The sequence below is a fragment of the Carassius gibelio genome, chromosome B12 (assembly GCF_023724105.1).
Source record: "Carassius gibelio isolate Cgi1373 ecotype wild population from Czech Republic chromosome B12, carGib1.2-hapl.c, whole genome shotgun sequence".
Taxonomy (NCBI): Eukaryota; Metazoa; Chordata; class Actinopteri; order Cypriniformes; family Cyprinidae; genus Carassius; species Carassius gibelio.
The window spans coordinates 19,130,747-19,150,364 of NC_068407.1; the positions used below are offsets into that span (position 1 = coordinate 19,130,747).

Consider the following 19,618-nt stretch of genomic DNA (forward strand, 5'->3'; position numbering starts at 1 on the left):
TATAGACATAAGGACCCGAATGAACAAGTTAATATAAAATAAAAGTTTAACTAGAATGTCAGAAGAATACTAATTAGAAACAGACATACAACCATCTTGCATTCCAACCTAAATTCGAGGTCATAATAAAATGGAGTCAGATTAAATAATAAAATGGAGTCAGATAAGAATTGAACTGATTTACCCTGCGCGCTGAAAAGTCCGAACACACAGGAAAACCTTAAGACAGCACCGGATACCTTCCTTGGACCGAGTGAGTGGACCTTACACCCGCATGTGGAGAAAATCAAGATAAAGTGAGGAGGGAAAATTATTAAAAAGGACAAAACCAAACTACTTAATTATTTAATAATTGCATGACAAAATAAAGAAAAAAAGAAAAAATCATAAAAAAATAAAATCAAATTGTTTTCTGCTATCTCTATCAGACTCTTGTTCTACATTAAACCAAGTACCACTGTGATGATTTTCGTATTACTACGGTATCATTCTTTAATAACTGCATGCCAAAATCATGAAAAATGCCATATTTCTCACTATGCACTTAAATTTTGAAAATTCATAAAGAATTAAAAGCAAACTGTTTTCTGCAAACTCCACCAGACTCTTGTTCTACATGACACCAAGTACCATTGCGGTTGTTTTCATATCATTTTACTTTATCATTCTTTAATAATCACATGCCCAATTCATGGAAAATGTTATCTTTTTCACTATACAGTCATATTTGTAAATTCATAAGAAAAATCTAATCAAATTGTTTTCTGCGATCCTCACCAGACTCTTATTCTACATTTCCCCAAGTACTACTGTGGTGATTTTCATATCACTTTACTTTATCATTCTTTAATAATTGCATGCCAAAATCATGAAAAATAGTACCCTTTTTACTCTATAGTCAAATTAGAAAATTCATTAAAAAAAAAATCTAATCAAATCATTTTCTGCAAACTCCCCCAGATTCTTATCCTACATGTCTCCAAATACTACTCTGGTGATTTGTATATAATTTTACTGTATCATTCTTAAATAATTGCATGCCAATTGCAGATTCTTATCCTAAATGTCTCCAAATACTACTCTGGTATCACCAGAGTAGTAATTGGGGACATGTAGAATAAGAATCTGGTGAAGTTAGCAGAAAACAGTTCGATTTTTTTAAATGTATTTTCAAACATGACTGTATAGTGAGAAATATAGCATGTTTCATTAATTTTGCAAGCATTTATTAAATAATGACAGAGTTAAATGAAATGAATGAATTGTTCTTCATGTCACGTAAGGACATGTAGAACAAGAGTCTGGTTTGCAGAAAACGATTTGATTAAATGTTTTATGATTTTTTTTAGGCTATTTGGTTTACTTTTTCCACATAAAAAAGGGAAACGTTTACAGCTTTGAACTAAAAAAACCAGACATAATTATATTAATAATAATTAATAATATTATTGCAATGACGATGATTCCTCATCCTGTATTAAACATTTGAAAACGCAATCACATCGGAATATTTAAACCTGATTTCGCGCAGCCGCAGATCCAGTCATAGTGCTCATCATGTAAGATTTATATTTGAAACAGCTTCACAAAAAGTCTACACAGGTTACATTTCTGTGTTGCAAACGGGAAATAGCCTACTAATAATCAGGGTGCGAAAAAACATCCTGCGAACAACGCCGATGTCGTTCAGAATCAAATAATTGGTGATATGCCATCAGATTGGAGCGCTTCGAAACTGAATAATTTTGCGACGCAATGGTTTAGCTAATTCGGAGTTTCAAAATGATCCGTTGATACTTTAAATGTTCTTTGCTCAGTTTCCTAAATGATTTATTCGTTGTTTAAATAACCGTTGAAATTAAATAATTATTCAGCCCAATGTCTTTATTAAATTGTGATCACTGTTAAATAGCACACATTACCTGCACTTGCCTAAAAAACGGGTTATGGTGTGCTTTGATTACACTAAGGTTATTTTAAAGCCTTGCTCTAAAAAATAAGTTATAATTTATAATATTTCAGACTCATTTATACCAATAAATAAAACATAAGTGAATTAGCCTATATAATATTTGGTTTTGTCAAATGTTTTGTTTTCAGAATCGTGGGAGAACGGTGATCTCTATTCTAAAAGTCAATTATACAGAGCTGACCTGCTCATACGCCTTACCTTTGTGTAAAACGTGCAAGGAACCGGATTCTGCTTCAGGCTAACACCATCTCGTCTTTTTTCCCCTCTCATGTTACTCACTTGCATAATGCCTATCCTCTGTAACCACACCCTGCGCTGGTGACACCTGATTTCTCAGGTAGCCTACACCGAGAGAGTCTCGAGCGACCCCGGACTTCCTCGTTCGCGGGTTTCAGGGACTTCGCGCTGCAGCTACAGAGAGCTCTGAGGGGAAACTCACGATAAACAGCGACTTCATAAAGTCCATAAACAAAGCAAGATGAATCAAAAGGAAGATGAGGAAGGTGCAGTGGCCGTGATGCCAAAACAAGATCTGGTAGGTCTGTCAGAAAACTGCTTACGGCACCTGTACGACCGAAACGCTTCTTTACTTGATTTTGTGTTGTTACAAACATGCTCCGCCCGTTTATTGGTCATTTATGATGTTATTAATAATGCAAAGAAAGAACGCTTGCAATTCAGTATCGTTTAGATTTAATGTTGGCAATGAGTAAGACTGCAGGGAGTTTCTCCGTCTAAAACAACATACCGTGGGTTATTACAAGACTGTGCATGTGTGTTCGGCATGTGCTTCTTAGTGTCATTAATTGTCACATTTTTACCAACTACCCAGCCGGTATTTCAGCGTTGAAACAACGTCAGGTAATGGTTGAACCAACGTTGAATTACCTTTCGATTTTGCAAATTGGATCAACGTTGATATTGTGACGTTGATTCACCGTCTTCATGGTTGAATTATGGTCGTTATGTAGACCTTGGATTAAAGCTATAACGCAACGTTGTTTCACCGTTGTACCTTTCACCATGGGTAAATACAAAACTGTACGTTCAATTAGAGCCTAGTTTCCATTTAGATCAACACTGTACATTAAAGGATAATAATCATATGACTGGCAGCATTGACTTTACCATCAAATTCAATAAACTACCATCTGCTCAAATAATCCCAAACGTTACCTTGCCGTGTTTGTACATGGATGTAAAAAAGTGCAATATAAATACAATGATATTTAAATCAATATAAAAATAAATCCTCATAAAATATCAACTTTGATATTGTGAAAATATTTAAAACTGAAAACTGAATGCAAAACAAATTACAAAATATTGTCACTTACAGATCAGTAGCAGTGGAGTTGGAAACTAAGTGCACAACACTATTCATTTAACACTTATTTAATGTATGAACGTTTACAATATTAACAAATTATTCACAAGCAGTGTTTTAATCAGAACCCTAGGTTTTGACCGTTTCATTGTCCAGTTTCCTGGATGACAGCCAGATTAACAAATCATGATCAAAGCAATAAAGTAAAACAACCAATAGGAATTGTTTCAGTGTGATGCAGCGAAATGTACTTAGTTTTATTGTTGTTAATGATAATAATATTTAGCATATACCTTTAGATTTTAGAATAGGTATCATGAATAAAATACTGTAAAATGCTATTAAAATAATAATAATATTAAATAATTTAATAATAATAATTTAAAAGGCAGACATTTATTTTGTATGTTATTGAAGACATTAAGATGATTCAACATACAGATCTTATTAAAAAGAATTTGTTGATTTACAAGTGTTTTTGTTAACCTTTAACCTTAAAGGGATCATATTAAAACCTCTAGTTTACATATACAGCAAATAAAAAAAAAAAAAAAACTTTTATTAACTAGAAACTAGAAAAAGATGACATAAACAGGGTAAAACATTTATTTTAAATTTGATGGATTTTAAAGACAATTTTCTGCTTAATTCAATTCTAATCAATGTATTCAATTTTAATAGATTGAAATTTACAGTACGCACAGACACACATGTTGGTTTTTATGGTTTACAGATACTCTCCATCGGCATAATAGTATTTCTATCTACCTACAATGAATCTACCCCTCACAGGACACTTTGTACATTTTTAGATAAAAAAATAAAAATAAATTCTATACTCATTCTGTATGATTTGTAAGCCTTTTGAATTACAGGGACACCAAAAGCGTCCTCATAAATCAGCTTGATGTTGTAATACCCATGTCATTCCCAAGAAATTATACAAATTTGTGTCCTCATAGACCACATAAACAAGTACACACACATCATTTAATTCAAAGTTGCATACATTAAATCAATTAATTCTCAGAAGATGTACTTGGAAATGTTTAAAGTTCTTATCCCATTTCTACAAAAGGAATTACCCCAAATTCCTCTGAAGAATATTTGTTGTTTTTTTGTACTCTGCATGAATAAAGTGTGTGCTTTGGTGTTTCAGTGTTCCAGACAAACACTGCAGGGACACTAAACACAAAGTTCTTATATTCTAAAAAAGTGATGAGATTCTATAAAGGGTAAACTGGTCTGGCTTGCTTTCTTGATGAATGGGCTGGGTGGGGACCCAATGATGAAATTACAAGTGTACCATCTTTTGAAGGGAAAAACTGCATGTTTCTAAGAAACACTTGTCGATTATTGTGATGTTTTTATCAGCTGTTTTGTACTCTCTCTGATGGCACCCTTTCACTGCAGAGCATCCATTGGCGAGCAAGTGATGCACTGCTTAATCTCTAAAAATCTGTTTCGATGCAGAAACAAACTCATCTACATCTGGGGAGGCCTGAGGATGAGTAATACATTTAAGTAACAGAAGAGCGCAGTGCCAATGGCATCTTTGAGTTAAATTTAAAGGGGTCATTTAAAATTGCGATTTAACATGCGATTAAAAATTTTCCTTAATGTTTGTAATTTTATAATCTCTTGGTGCATAAAGAAGATCTGTAAAGTTGCAAAGATTAAAGGGGGGGGTGAAATGCTATTTCATGCATACTGAGTTTTTTACACTGTTAAAGAGTTGGATTCCCATGCTAAACATGGACAAAGTTTCAAAAATTAAGTTGTATGTTTGAAGGAGTATTTTTGTTCCCAAAATACTCCTTCCGGTTTGTCACAAGTTTCGGAAAGTTTTTTTCGAGTATGGCTCTGTGTGACGTTAGATGGAGCGGAATTTCCTTATATGGGTCCTAAGGGCACTTCTGCCGGAAGAGCGCGCACTCCCGTATAGCAGAGCACTGAGAGCACAACAGACTTCACTGATCAGAGCGAGAGCGTGGCGAAATGTCACAAAAGAAGTGCGTTTTTGATTGCCAGGGCAAGACAACCCTGCACAGATTACCAAAAAAAAAACAGCTTAAGGGACCAGTGGATGGAGTTTATTTTTACAGAGCATCAACAGAGTTGTGCAAGTGTTTTTGTTTGTTCCCTGCATTTCGAAGATGCTTGTTTTACAAACAAGGCCCAGTTTGGCGACGGATTTGCGTATCGTTTATTTCTTAAGGATGATGCAATCCCAACGAAAAAGGGTCACAATCGTGTGTTGGAACCGCAGGCGGTGAGTAAAACTGCTTCAAATATCTCTGCCTCCTTGTTAGTGCGTCCCCTCCCATGCCGGAGACCCGGGTTCGAGCCCCGCTCGGAGCGAGTCGTTGCTGCTGTTGCTCTCGTTCAGTTTCAGCCTCTGGATCTGATTCTAGATCATAAATAAACGGCTGAATCTTACTGTTAGCCATTGTTTGTTTTGGATGATTTTTTTTTTTACTCACGGTAATGTCACAGTTTCCACATGCTCTCAACACAAAAGCCTACTGGCGCTTGTGATTCTTTAGCTCCGCCCACACGTCACGCCTCCAGCCGGTCGTGTTTTTCCGGAAAAAAACGGTACAGACTATCTTTCTCTTATGAATATAATAAAACTAAAGACTTTTTGGAGTTATGAAGGATGCAGTACTACTCTATAGGTACTCAAGATTAACAGGATATTGAGTGAAAACAAGCTTTTCACCCCCCCTTTAAAGTCTCAAATCCAAAGAGATTTTCTTTATAAAATTAAGTCAACCACGCCTACCTAAAATGTCTCATTCTAACACGCCCCCACAAACTGTATCTACCTCACGATGTGGGAAGATTTGAGTCTGTCCTCCAACAAAAAACGACCATATAGGTAATTTGTGCAAGCATTTATTACGACCTATATTTACGTTTTAAAGTTAAGCGCCCTCTAGCGGGTATAAAAATAATGACAGTATCGCGTTGCGTCTGTCGTCATGAATTGACGTATAACGTCATTATCAATCAAAACTCACATTTATTTAAATGCAATGCGTGAGCGTTTTACACCGATCTCACAGTATTTCCTACATATTTTGCTACTGTAGGTGGCTTATTCGTTCAAATGACCACACCTAACCCCACCCCTAAACCTAACCCTCACAGAAATCATGCTAAATATGATTTATTGAGCATATACATTTTCGCGCATGTCTGTTCCCTGGGATCGAACCCATGATAGCATGATTACATATCAAGGTATAACGCAGTAATCTACTAACTGAGCTACACGAAACGCAAACCAGAGGGCAAATAAAAGAGTACAAAACATTAATATGAAAACGACCTTTTACCTATAGGGGCGCAATTGTAGTATACGATCTGATGGGTCGTATTTCAGGGATTTGGACAAACGACCTATACAAGCGTATTGGTTGGAGGACAGGTTGGAAGACTTGCATAACGCTGCCCAAATGTTCATGCATAGAAAAGAGGGGTAACTTTTATTTATAGATATCAGTGGTTAAGTTGTATCTACAACACTGTTCCAGAACGGTTCAACCCAAATATTCAGATGTGTGCATTTTATGGAGGACAAGGACTGCTTCCTGTGAGCTTCTGACTCACAACCTGTAAGTAGGGCTGGACAAAAAAATCTATTTTTTGATTTATCGTTTTTTTAAATGACGTTGATTTGATATTGATTCTCAAAATCCATGAATCAATCTTTTCCGGTATTTATTTCAGTACACATTTAAAACAAGATCTGATTAACGTGAATCTTATCATTACTATTTTCCAGTAAATGTCAACCTTATTTACCTTGTGCGATATTACAACGGAAAACCTGTCATTCATTCAGCGCTTATCATGGCCGAGATACTGTTGATGAGAACCAAGAACAAAGCCTTACGCGTGATTCGCAATGCTTTTGTCTACTAACGTAACTTACACACATACTAAAGAGTGACGACGCTCGCAGTGTTGATATGTAGAGTTGTTCCGATTCCGATACTAGTATCGGAAATATCTCCGATACCACAACAAATTCTGGCATCGGCATCGGCGAGTACATGAACCCATATACCGATCCGATACCATTTTCTTAAAAAAGACCTAGTTATGACCGCAAGCTTTGCCTAACCGCTGCACGGTTCTTCTTCGCTGCTCAAAATGCATTGAAAACACAGGAAGTTGTGCTGTGTTGCCACAAGCAACCCCTGTTTAGAGCAGCGAAGAAGAAATGAAAACGCGTTAGCAGCCCTGATCTATATATGACTGGATCACTCATCACATTCTAAACTGCCAAAAGACAGTGAAGCCGCTACTATATTATAGATCAGTGGTTAGCAGTATGTCTCTGTAGTACCGGTAGTTACAGACTCTCGAGTATATTCAGTACCGGCAACTGCGTTCAGTCGCTTCCGTGTAAGTCAAAACGCAGGGCTCCAGACAGTAGCCGAATATATACTAGTGTCTGTGAATATTAAACTGCAAAATACTATTTAAATATTACTCCCGCAAAATCTACATCTCTGTGGGTGACTGGCACAGATGCGCGAGAGCTCGCTGTTTTGTAGTCTCTGCTGTGTGTCATGAGGACACGAACGCATAAACCGTCACTTCATGAGAATTTACCGTTTCATTTGAGAATACTGTCATATCATAAACACAGACACTCAAAGATCTTCATGGCAGCCCATTAAAATAAATGTTTGGTTTACATGAGTAAATTGACAATATATAAAGCTACTGTTGTAGCCTACAGTAATAATAATACATCTCTATAATAATAATAATTATGCCTAGATGGTTGCTTGTTTTTTACTTGTTAGAGATTATCTGATTAATAGATCTTTTTTTATATTCCTAGACTTATTTGTTGCAGTTTTTTTATACAGTTATATTGTAAAACTTAAATACCTTTTTTAGTTTGCGGTGTTAGATTTTTGGCTGCATTTGAAGTTCTTTTTTGCATAAGAAAATAAATAATACTGTCAAATTCATGTTAGATAATAAAAATACTGTAATAAATACAGTAGTTCACCATGTATTTGTTCATGTTTTATTGAGGGATCTGTCTGAAGCACACCATAAAAAAATTCTAGCAATTTACACAGGGCTAGTAGTATATACAGCTGTATATACAGATATACACCCAGGTATCGGATCAGTACTCGGTATCGGCCGATACCCTGAGCCCAGGTATCGGAATCGGTATCGGGAAGAGAAAAAGGGTATCGGAACATCTCTATTGATATGATGATAAGAATACACAATATCCTCTCCAGCTGCTCTGAGAGTCACTGCATTAGCATTTAACTGTTTCATTTGAGAAAACTACCATCATATCTCATACACAGCAGCTGCAAGTTCCTCATGGCAACCCATCAAAATAAAGTAACGTTATAGTTTAACGTTAAGAAACATCAGAATATATTATTATTTAGCAGTTTTAAGACCTAATGCTACTACTGCTAATACATATTAATTGTAAATTAAGCTCAAAAGGGAAATGTATATAAATAACAATTAATTGTGATTAATTATAATTATTTATATGAGCTGCCAGTAGTAACTGTAGCAGAATTAAATTACCATCAACTAATCTGTTCGTCCACCGAACCCTTAGGGCAATTTCATATCAACTCTAAGAAAGGATATTTCCTTGACCACAGAAAATACTTTCATACAGTATTAATGCATTAGAGCCTGTAGCAAATTCGGAACCGTAAAGTGACATTGATTTGTAAGTCTGAATCAGTAATTCGTGCAATTGGTGCACAAGATTTTTATTAACTAAACACTAACGCAATCTAGTCTAATAAACAAACAAACAAACATACATACATACAATCACTCATACATGGAAAAGGGCAAATGAGATTTGATAGATGATACCATCAGGAAAACAAGAGACAGAAGCTATGTAAAGAGTCAGTTAACCACCTGAGTAAAACCATCAGCACCATTGCTAGCTTATATCTTATAGAATCTATAGCTTATACTAAACCTCTTTTTCGTTTAGTTAAATGTATGATACTGGCATTTCCTTGGCCTGGAATGAGCATCTGGATGCAAAGTCTTGATGGTTTGGGGGTTCGGTGGTGTAAGAGTCGCGATCACGTTCTTCCGGTTTTGAAGAGTGATGGATTCCAAAGGTGTCATGACTTGATGCTGATTGGGAGTTTCTTCCCAGTGGAAATAAAATAGAGACTAGCTGAGATCTTTGGTGAATGGAAAGTCAAGGCAGGAGGTCTGGCACAGACTTAAGGGTCCAAGAGAGTTCAAGCTCACTCTTAGCAGAAGAAAGGAAAAGAGATCGAAGAGTGGGCCGAACTGCTGTGAGGCTTTTTAAAGTTTAAGATAGCTCACTCCTCTTAGGAAGGGCTTGTCCAGTGAGAAAGGCTGAAATTCCAAGTGGGAGTTTGGAAATACTGAGGAGTTTTACAACCCCTTTGTGTGAAAGCCTGGTAATTTGCATATGTAACTGGTTCAGAAGTTGATATACAAACTAGTAAGGATTCTTAGAACACTTATATGTTGCATGGGTGTCAACATATAATGTACACTCTCGTTTAGATCATCAGAAGATGAATTCATAGATACTAAAAATCGTAAGATTACACGAATGAGTGGTTCATATCATAAGCATGCATAAAACAGTATTCAAGACAAAAATACAATATAAAAGAATAGTAACAACATACACAATGACCTGAAGTATATGTGGGTTCATTCAAAGAAAGGTTTTTCTTTGAATTAATTAGAGAATAGTAAATTTTTATAGCAGTATGTTTCAGAGAGATTTTAGTAGGATGAAGATTCTCTCCACATACTCTTGGTTCGTAAAAGTTATCTTGTCTTGCTGAGGTGTTGTGGTTGTAATGGTAACCAGGGGTCTGGAGTCATTCGCAGACATCAATATTTGTAAACTGATGTTTACTGGTAATTTTTTTGAAATATCAATAGGATTTGTATTAAAATTATATTAATTGATTGTAATTAAAAAAAAAAAAATTGAGAATTGAATCGAGAGGTTGAGAATCGAATCAAATCGGGATATCTGAATCGATACCCAGCCCTACCTGTAAGTACGTTAACATATTTAAAGAATTTGCCACTGACAATTCAAACGTGCTTTTTAGGCAGTGTAGAGTAAATGTTAGAGCTTGTTATTTGTCGTTACTCCAATCATAAAATGCAGACATGGGTTTTATGTAAAAAGACAGTATAAGTCATTATACTCAGTATTTATGTACCCACTGCATTCAACAAATGCCTCGTTTGTAATGGGTTTTATTGGTTTTCTCTTGTCACGTCGGATCATGGCATCATAGTATGGTAAGGGACATAACATTTCCATCACAGGCTTAAGGAATTTGGCCAACCACAATGCACTGGATAGCTGGCCATTCAGCATACACCTCGTTTTTTAGAACAATGATTTTTGTAAAAATCGAGACGTTTCAGAAAGGAGTGGCATAGAAGAGCAACAATAATGTACTGTATGTGGAAAATAATGTGATTTTTTTTTAAACCACCAACACATTGCATTTCACCAAATACAATAAGTCATGTTTTTTTATAGCAACGTCATATGACCCCTTTAAATTTAAGCAAATTTTTGGGTGAAATATTTCTTGAATTATTCATTGTTAAATGTAACATTTATTCATACATTTTAAAAATAAAAAAGCTTCAGTTTTTAATATTAATCGATACACATAACAATTAACTAACATGAATATGCATTGAACAACTTTGCTTTTACTAACATTAACAAAAATGTATGAAATACTTAAAAAATATGCTGTTTGCTAATTATTAATTAATATTAACTAAAAATAATAACTAATGTTAATAAATGGGAAACTTCTGTAAATTTATTGATTTTAGAGCTGGATTCCAAATTTATTGAAGAAGAGAGTGTGCACAACATTTGTGGAGGACTCTTTCAGGTAAGATTGTTGACTATTCAGTATTGAGTATCCAGTATCTCTTCTGTAGAACAGTCAGAGCACAAATCCTCCATCTGTTCTTTTGTAGCAATGGTGGTCGGTGTCAGTGTGGGGCCATGCGGGACTCCCATCCTTCAGTGGCCTTGGGCGATAACTTCAGCACGGCAATCGTCAGTCACTGGGACAGCATACAGCACTCCTCCGAGCAGCCCACAGATGCCTATGGAGAGCTGGAGTTTGCTGGGGCCGGCAAGAGACACAGCTATGTGAGTTCCTCGTAAATATGTTCAAACTAATATCACTGTAGCATTAATGAGCCTGAATGAATCCTGGATGAGTTTCATATAAAGCAAAAAACTTAGATATTAGCGATATGGATCACATGGATAAAGAATTACACTTTGGTAAACAAGTACAGAAAAAAATATTTTATACATATACACAGTGCCAGCACTGTATATACAGTGTTGGTCATCTTACTTGAAAAAAGTAATTAGTTACAGTTACAAATTAAATGTAATTGAGTAGGGCTGCAACTAACGATTATTTTGATAATTGATTAATCTGTTGATTATTTTTACGATTAATCGATTAATCGGTTTATGTACTTATATTTTAGTTTTTTCCAATTTTTCCCCAAGTAAATTGTTAATAAAGGGTCTTTATCATTCAGCATAGATTTTTAAGAGATTTTAACCATTTTGCATTGTCATATCCTCATCAAAAATATACCTGGAGTTGTTTTATTATGTTAGTAATCCTTTGTCAAACTCTTCTGAAATCAAAACACTGACCCATACTCTAGAAAATAAAAAGTGCATTTCAAATATATTTAAACATTTAACTCTCTCATTCAGTCATAATTAGGCTGCAAGACTGTCGGCTCTCTGAAAAGTTGAGATGTTTTAACTCAATGCGGTGTGGACGCGCCTGGAAAAACGGGTGCATCGCACCGCGTGCATGTCGTGACCGCATCGCTTCAATTATGAGAGTGCATACTGCATGCCTACATTGGAAATAACGAACTTGAGCACGCAAAAGACGCGATATGCGAACGGCCCTTAAACAGTTCAATAGTGCAGAGTTTACAGGTTAATTTTCTTTTTTGAAGGCTAAAAGTAAAGTACTCCCACATCCCGCTGAATGCTGCAGAGACGCTGTTCGGGAAGCACGTGACATAAAACGAGGCCAGCTATTGGCTATTCACTACTTCTCCTGCTGTACTGGCTGAGTAAAACCTCCGGTGGCTCATTACTGCCACACTTTGGTCACCGCAGATTTGAAATATGCACGAAATGAGCTGCTTATGGCAAATAAAAGTTATTTAGCAACGAATCGATCACTAAATTAGTTGACAACTATTTTAATAATCGATTTTAATCGATTAAATTGATTCGTTGTTTCAGCTGTATAATTGAGTTTGTAACTCAGTTACCACATTGTAAAAGTAATTAGTTACTCTGCAAAGTAACTGTGAAGTTATTTTTTATGTTCTATAATGCTATTACATCCTATAACATCTTTAATATATAAGATGTTTATATTAACTGATTGAAGAATAAAAACAAGTATTTTAGAAAATGTTGTATTTATTTGAACTCAATAGATTTCAGCCTGCCATATGATATGCATAGAAATAAAAACATATAAAAAATAAATATTGAAAATAGAATTCAAGTAAAAAATAAAGTCAAACTAATTTAAACTTGGGTAAAAAGAAACAAAGGGAAACCTGGCCATTAGTGCAAATCTCTGTAACTGTATATTAGGCCTAAAATTACTGCACAATAAACAGAACACTATCCAACGTTCACACCAGAAGCAAATAGAGCGTCTGGCGTGAGTGATCTCAATGTTAAGTCAATGCAAAGACGCGAATAGAAAACCTCCGAAAATCGGCGAAACACATTTTTAAATAAACCGCATATTTGAGTTTAAAACAACTACATTCTCACATGTAATACTTTTAAAACTACATTTCATGACACGATAACAGTAATATAAAATTATCTGAATAAAAATGGTGGTTGAAAATGCTGCATGAACTCAACTGGCAGAAGCCCCCCCATGCCGCGAATTCGCGTCTGTTGCGAATGAAGCGTATAAATTAAAAATGTTCAAGCGTCCAACTATGCGAGAATAATGCGATTTATTCATGCAAGTCGCGTCTGGTTTGAACACAGCATTAAATATTCGGTACAGTTACATGTAAGCATGTGTTGATGTGAGGTGGTTCATAAGATTTGAGTTGCTTGAGGCAGACGTGGATAAAGTCTTTTTTTCTGGGCATACCGTGCATGTTAGAAACATTCTCGCCTTTAATTTCCGGTACTTCCAGTGCGTGAGCAGGGCACCACCCACCCAGCCAATCATCATTGGATTTACAACGGTGTCAGGCAGCTGATGTGTACTCACTAGCCAAAGCATGACACCTCGCGCTTTATGCAACCAAATTGTAGTAACGTGACACTATACATTCTCAGTAAAGATAACAGCGTTGCAACGATGGGAAAAGTAATTAATTAGATTACTCAGTTACTGAAAATTAAACTCCGTTAGTAACGCCGTTATACTTAAATGTCGTTACTCCCAACACTGTATATATATATTATGGGTGTAACGATACGCATATTCGTATTGAACCGTTCGGTACGATGCTTTCGGTTCGGTACGCGGTACGCATTATGTACTGAACGGTTCGTTGGACTAACTAATTATATTTGGAAAAGTGAAATATAATGATATGCGTTCAACAAGGTAGCCCAATAACCCAAACGACATAACAGGCAACGCCCCTGACACCCCCGAAGAAGAAAAAAACACCAACTTATATGTTTATGTTAGGCTACTCAGTCAGGCGCTCGCTCACTCAGTACGCGCTGAGTGAGCGAGCAGTTCATGCACAGTACGCGGTGGCCAATGCGTTTAACAGACCAAAATTAGAAGATCCTCCAATAACCAACAGGTCTGGTGTTTGGGTGCACTTTGGATTCCCTGTAAGCCATGGTGATGGCAAGAGAGTTGTGGATAAAAAAAACAACGGTATGTCGCATCTACATGACAATAGGGTACACCAGCAAAACAAAAATAAAAAAAAACACCAGCGGGAATACTTGAAACATGTCAACTCATTTACGCAGACATCACCTTAGTGTGTCAGTATCTGGGAAAAGACAAAAAAATTGAGAAACATGCAAGCAACAAACTATCCCCGCAGCATTTAGGCAGACATTTCCAACGGATTCAAACAGGGCAAAAGACATCACCTCGGCGATTGGTAGGCTTCATTTACGTTATAGCCGCGGATATGAGACCTTACTATTTACCATTCATTCTATCATCACCATTATAGCTTACAGGGAATCCAAAGTGCACCCAAACACCAGACCTGTTGGTTATTAGAGAATCTTCTTTTTCTGGTCTGTTAAACGCATTAGCCATTTTGCAACGAGACTTCAGCGCGTACTGAGTGAGAAACGCAGGCATGCTTAATGTAATTGAGCCCCGTTACAATATTCCTTCACAAGCCAATTTCAGCCAGACTGTAATTCCTGCTTTGTTCCAAAAAACATAAGCCCTATAGAGAACCAACTGAGTAAAAACACACTCAATATAAAGAGTTATAGAGTTCCATATAAAAAGTTACATCTTTGTATTTGTTCATAACTACTACAACAATATAACATTTTCATTTTTTTTATAAACAGCTTTTTGTTCTATATAGTATGCTTCTAAGAAAACACCATAGAAGATGGGTAAAGAATAGCTCCATCATTGTTCAATGTAAAAAAAAAAAACATACTTTGTTGGGTATGTCAGTTAAAAAAACTGTCAGTTATTTCTTAAGTGAAAGTAAACAGTTGAGGACAAAAATGGGATGTGTATTATATTGGATGCGTTCATCGTCTCTTAAAGTGACCGCGCATAATTTAGTTACTGGCTGCTGTAATGCTAATCCAAGAAAATGAAAGAAAGAAAATCATTCACTGCTCTTGACTACTTTGTAGTTTTAACAGTCAAACAAAAAATTATTCAGACACCAGATATATTTTTTGGATATATATAGCAAAACTGTAATAATGTGAGAAATGTTGAAGGTGTCTGAATAAATGTAGGTTTGATTGTATATTTAATTTTTACACTGAAGACTATTCAGTGCTTTTTTACATTTAATTATTTAGTGTCTGTACCTTGACACCTACCAACTTGAAAAAAACTTAAATATTGTGTAAATAACACAAATAAATAAAAATAAACAAACATACAAATTAAACAATTTCAAACAGGGCCCACTGGTACAACCTTCACCGGGTCCCTGCTGACCCCAGCTACGGCCCTGCTCACGCATGTTTCACACATACTGTGCTTTCACACTGGACGCGGTTGCAGTTCGCTACTTGGTACGTAAACGATCGCTGCACTGCTGCAGACGCAACGCTCCTGGAACACAACTGGAATCCGTTAACATGGGTGCATAAAAAAATATGCAATGCATACGCACTACAGACGAAGTATGTGTGAAACAGGCGTACGGTTGTTTACACCTTGTGCAATGTGGAATGAGTTTACAGCTTTTTCAAGCAGTTTGTGATGCATTTTGGAAACAGGAGATGTATATTTATAATGCACCATCTAGCTTGATAAACCCCTTCTCAAAGACTTACTGTTTGTCAGTTTTATTTGGGTAACACACTTATTCTGAATGCCTCCGGCAGAATTCCAATGAGCCATTTTAATCTAGATTAATCTAGATTAATTTCAAGATCACAGTGAGATTAATCTAGATTAAAAAAATTAATCTATGCCCACCTTTAATATATATATACAGTACAGACCAAAAGTTTGGACACACCTTCTCATTCAAAGAGTTTTCTTTATTTTCATGACTATGAAAATTGTAGATTCACACTGAAGGCATCAAAACTATGAATGAACACATGTGGAATTATATTCATAACAATATTTCCCTGTCAATAGAGGCTGACACGGGAGCAGATTTTCAAATCTGTCCCATCCCACTCCCGCAAAAAAAAAAAAAAAAATCCCATCCCATCCCAATCCCACGGAAAAACTGGGGGAAAATCCCGTCCCAAAACTAGAAGAATGATTACCGTCCCGGATTGTATATTTTTTGGCTGGAATTTGTCAGTTACAATAAAAGAAAGAAAATACAGTAGGCTACAGATCACAGCATGCCAAAATTTTAAAATGTGTGTGTGTGTGTATATATATATATATATATATATATATATATATATATATATATATATATATATATACAATTATTTATTTTCCAGAAGCACTGCGTTTCGTTGTTATTTAGAGTGCACACAAATAAACTTCGAAAGTTTGATTACTTTTATCTGTATGACCAAAAATGAGTGCACTGATACCAGAAACACCGCTCCGCCTTCACTCCGTGGATAAAGTATTTTTTGTGTATTTCATTATGTTCATAACGAAGCCTATATTAAAATAAAAAATAAAATAACAGGAGAGTTGTGGAGAGAAAAGTGGCTATTGTGTGCAAACTTTTTTTTATCCTTACCACACTCCAAACTATTAACATTGTCAGCATTAAAAGGTAAAAATGTCAGCCTCTACTTTGCACACTCTTTGCATTCTCTTGATGAGCTTCAAGAGGTAGTCACCTGAAATGGTCTTCCAACAGTCTTGAAGGAGTTCCCAGAGATGCTTAGCACTTGTTGGCCCTTTTGCCTTCTGTCTGCGGTCCAGCTCACCCCAAACCTTCTCGATTGGGTTCAGGTCCGGTGTCTGTGGAGGCCAGGTCATCTGGCGCAGCACCCCATCACTCTCCTTCTTGGTCAAATAGCCCTTACACAGCCTGGAGGTGTGTTTGGGGTCATTTTCCTGTTGAAAAATAAATGATGGTCCAACTAAACACAAACCGGATGGAATAGCATGGCCGCTGCAAGATGCTGTGGTAGCCATGCTGGTTCAGTATGCCTTCAATTTTGAATAAATCCCCAACAGTGTCACCAGGAAAGCACCCCCACACCGTCACACCTCTTTCTCCATGCTTCACGGTGGGAACCAGGCATGTAGAGTCCATCTGTTCACCTTTTCTGCGTCGCACAAAGACACGGTGGTTGGAACCAAAGATCTCAAATTTGAACTCATCAGACCAAAGCACAGATTTCCACTGGTTTAATGTCCATTCCTTGTGTTCTTTAGCCCAAACAAGTCACTTCTGCTTGTTGGCTTTCTTTAGCAGTGGTTTCCTAGCAGATATTCTACCATGAAGGCCTGATTTACACTGTGTTCTCTTAACAGTTGTTCTAGAGATGTGTCTGCTGCTAGAACTCTCTTTTCTGAGAGAACTCGTTTTCTGAGGCTTGTGACTCGAATGAACTTATCCTCTGCAGCAGAGGTGTCTCTTTGTCTGCCTTTCCTGGGGCGGTCCGCATGTGAGCCAGTTTCTTTGTAGCGCTTGATGGTTTTTGTGACTGCACTTGGGGACACTTTCAAAGTTTTCCCAATTTGTCGGACTGACTGACCTTCATTTCTTAAAGTAGTGATGTCCACTCGTTTTCCTGTACTTAGCTGCTTTTTTCTTGCCATAATACAAATTCTAACAGTCTATTCAGTAGGACTATCAGCTGTGTATCCACCTGACTTCTGCCCAACACAACTGATGGTCCCAACCCCATTTAAAAGGCAAGAAATCACACTTATTAAACCTGACAGGGCACACATGTGAAGTGAAAACCATTTCAGGTGACTACCTCTTGAAGCTCACAAAGAGAATGCAAAGCAGTAATCAAAGCAAAAGGTGGCTACTTTGAAGAACCTACAATATGACATATTTTCAGTTGTTTCACACTTTTTTTTTATGTATATAATTCCATATATAATTCCACATGTGTTAATTCATAGTTTTGATGCCTTTAGTGTGACTCTACAATTTTCATAGTCATGAAAGTAAAGAAAACTCTTTGAATGAGAAGGTGTGTCCAAACTTTTGGTCTGTACTGTATATATATTATTTTTTCGATTAGTCGAGTAATCAAATGATTATTTTTCTTACAATAAATAATGAATCTAATGTTCTTTTTTTTAATTAGCTAATGAATCCTTTGGATAACTTTACAAAAAATATATAAGTGCAACTTCTAATATAATATTTCAACCTTTATTCATTTTCAGCCTATGTGGTTGAAGTTTTTACAGTATAAAATAAATAAGAGGCACAGAAAATTATTTTACGCATTTCACGCACGTCGACGTATTTTTGTAGTCGACGTAATCGATGACGTTGACGCGTCGTTGCAGCACTAAATTGGAGGATGAGAAAAATCAGTATAAGCCTTTTTAATCAGTGTTGTAATAATTATTTTTAAAGCACTCTACGTTTTTTTTTATAAATGCTGTAATAATATAAGTTCAAAGTAAAAGTTTTTAGTCGAATAACATGAAGACAAGACCCCTCGATGCCCTTTAAACTTTTCCAAATAAAACAGCAAGAACAAAAGAGAACAGGCACCTTTGTTTGTACTGCTGTGCGGAGTGCTCAGCACTCTCATGCAGTGTATGTTTAATTCATACTCAAAGCTGGAGGGCGCTCTTGTGCAGAAAGTCTGAAACTCATAGTCTTAGTCTAAAACAGGTCATAAGCATGGCCGTAGCCAGCTATGAGGTCACCAAGGTTCGGACCTCTGTAAAATTTTCATGTTCGAAAATAAAATGTATACTTTGACTAATTTGCTAAAATAATCGCTGCGAGACGCTTCCGAAGTGAATGAGTCTTCAGAGAGTTGTCAGCGAGAGCGTGAGATGCAGCCTCCGTGTTGTCAGATCCAGCTATTATAAGCGTTTTTTTTTTGTTTTTCTACTAAATTTAAGACTTTAGAAAGTTAATAAAGTAGGAAGTTGCGGTTTAGGGTCAGCGATAACTTTATCTTATCTAATTTCCTAAATATTTGGAATAATTTCGGTTTATTTATTCATAGGTTTTTGTTTATTTTAATAGCAACATCTGGCAACATTGCATCGCCGGCATTAGTTACCCAAAAAGACAGCGGCTATTTACACTAATAGTGCAAATAGCAGCATTTTTTGTGATATGCTATTTACACTAAGTGCAAATATCTATAGATTCTATTTATATTATGTTAAAATAGCAGGATTTTCTGCTATTTATACTACTTACTGCAAATAGTGGCAATTATCTGCACCTCAGTATTGTTGTACATTATACAGTATGCAATAATAACTTATTGAGTCTAATTTAATGGATGCCACCTTTTTGGGACAATAAAGCCCTCCCTAAATCTACCCTTTACTTTTTACTCATTTACTTAATTTTCATTGAAAATAAATGCTTTTCTGATCTGATTTAAAATTTGAAAA

At 36.1% G+C, this 19,618-nt stretch overlaps 1 protein-coding gene across 1 annotated transcript in view; it reads left to right on the top strand.

The window, feature by feature from the left end:
• The first annotated feature begins 2,303 nt into the window (after positions 1-2,303).
• LOC127968946 (transient receptor potential cation channel subfamily M member 4-like) overlaps positions 2,304-19,618 on the top strand; it is a 100,077-nt gene continuing 82,762 nt past the window's right edge. The window contains exons 1-3 of the mRNA XM_052570446.1: positions 2,304-2,507; positions 11,187-11,248; positions 11,337-11,514. Of these exons, the coding sequence (XP_052426406.1) occupies positions 2,451-2,507; positions 11,187-11,248; positions 11,337-11,514 (297 nt within the window). The 5' untranslated portion in view covers positions 2,304-2,450. The remainder of the gene's footprint in view (positions 2,508-11,186; positions 11,249-11,336; positions 11,515-19,618) is intronic.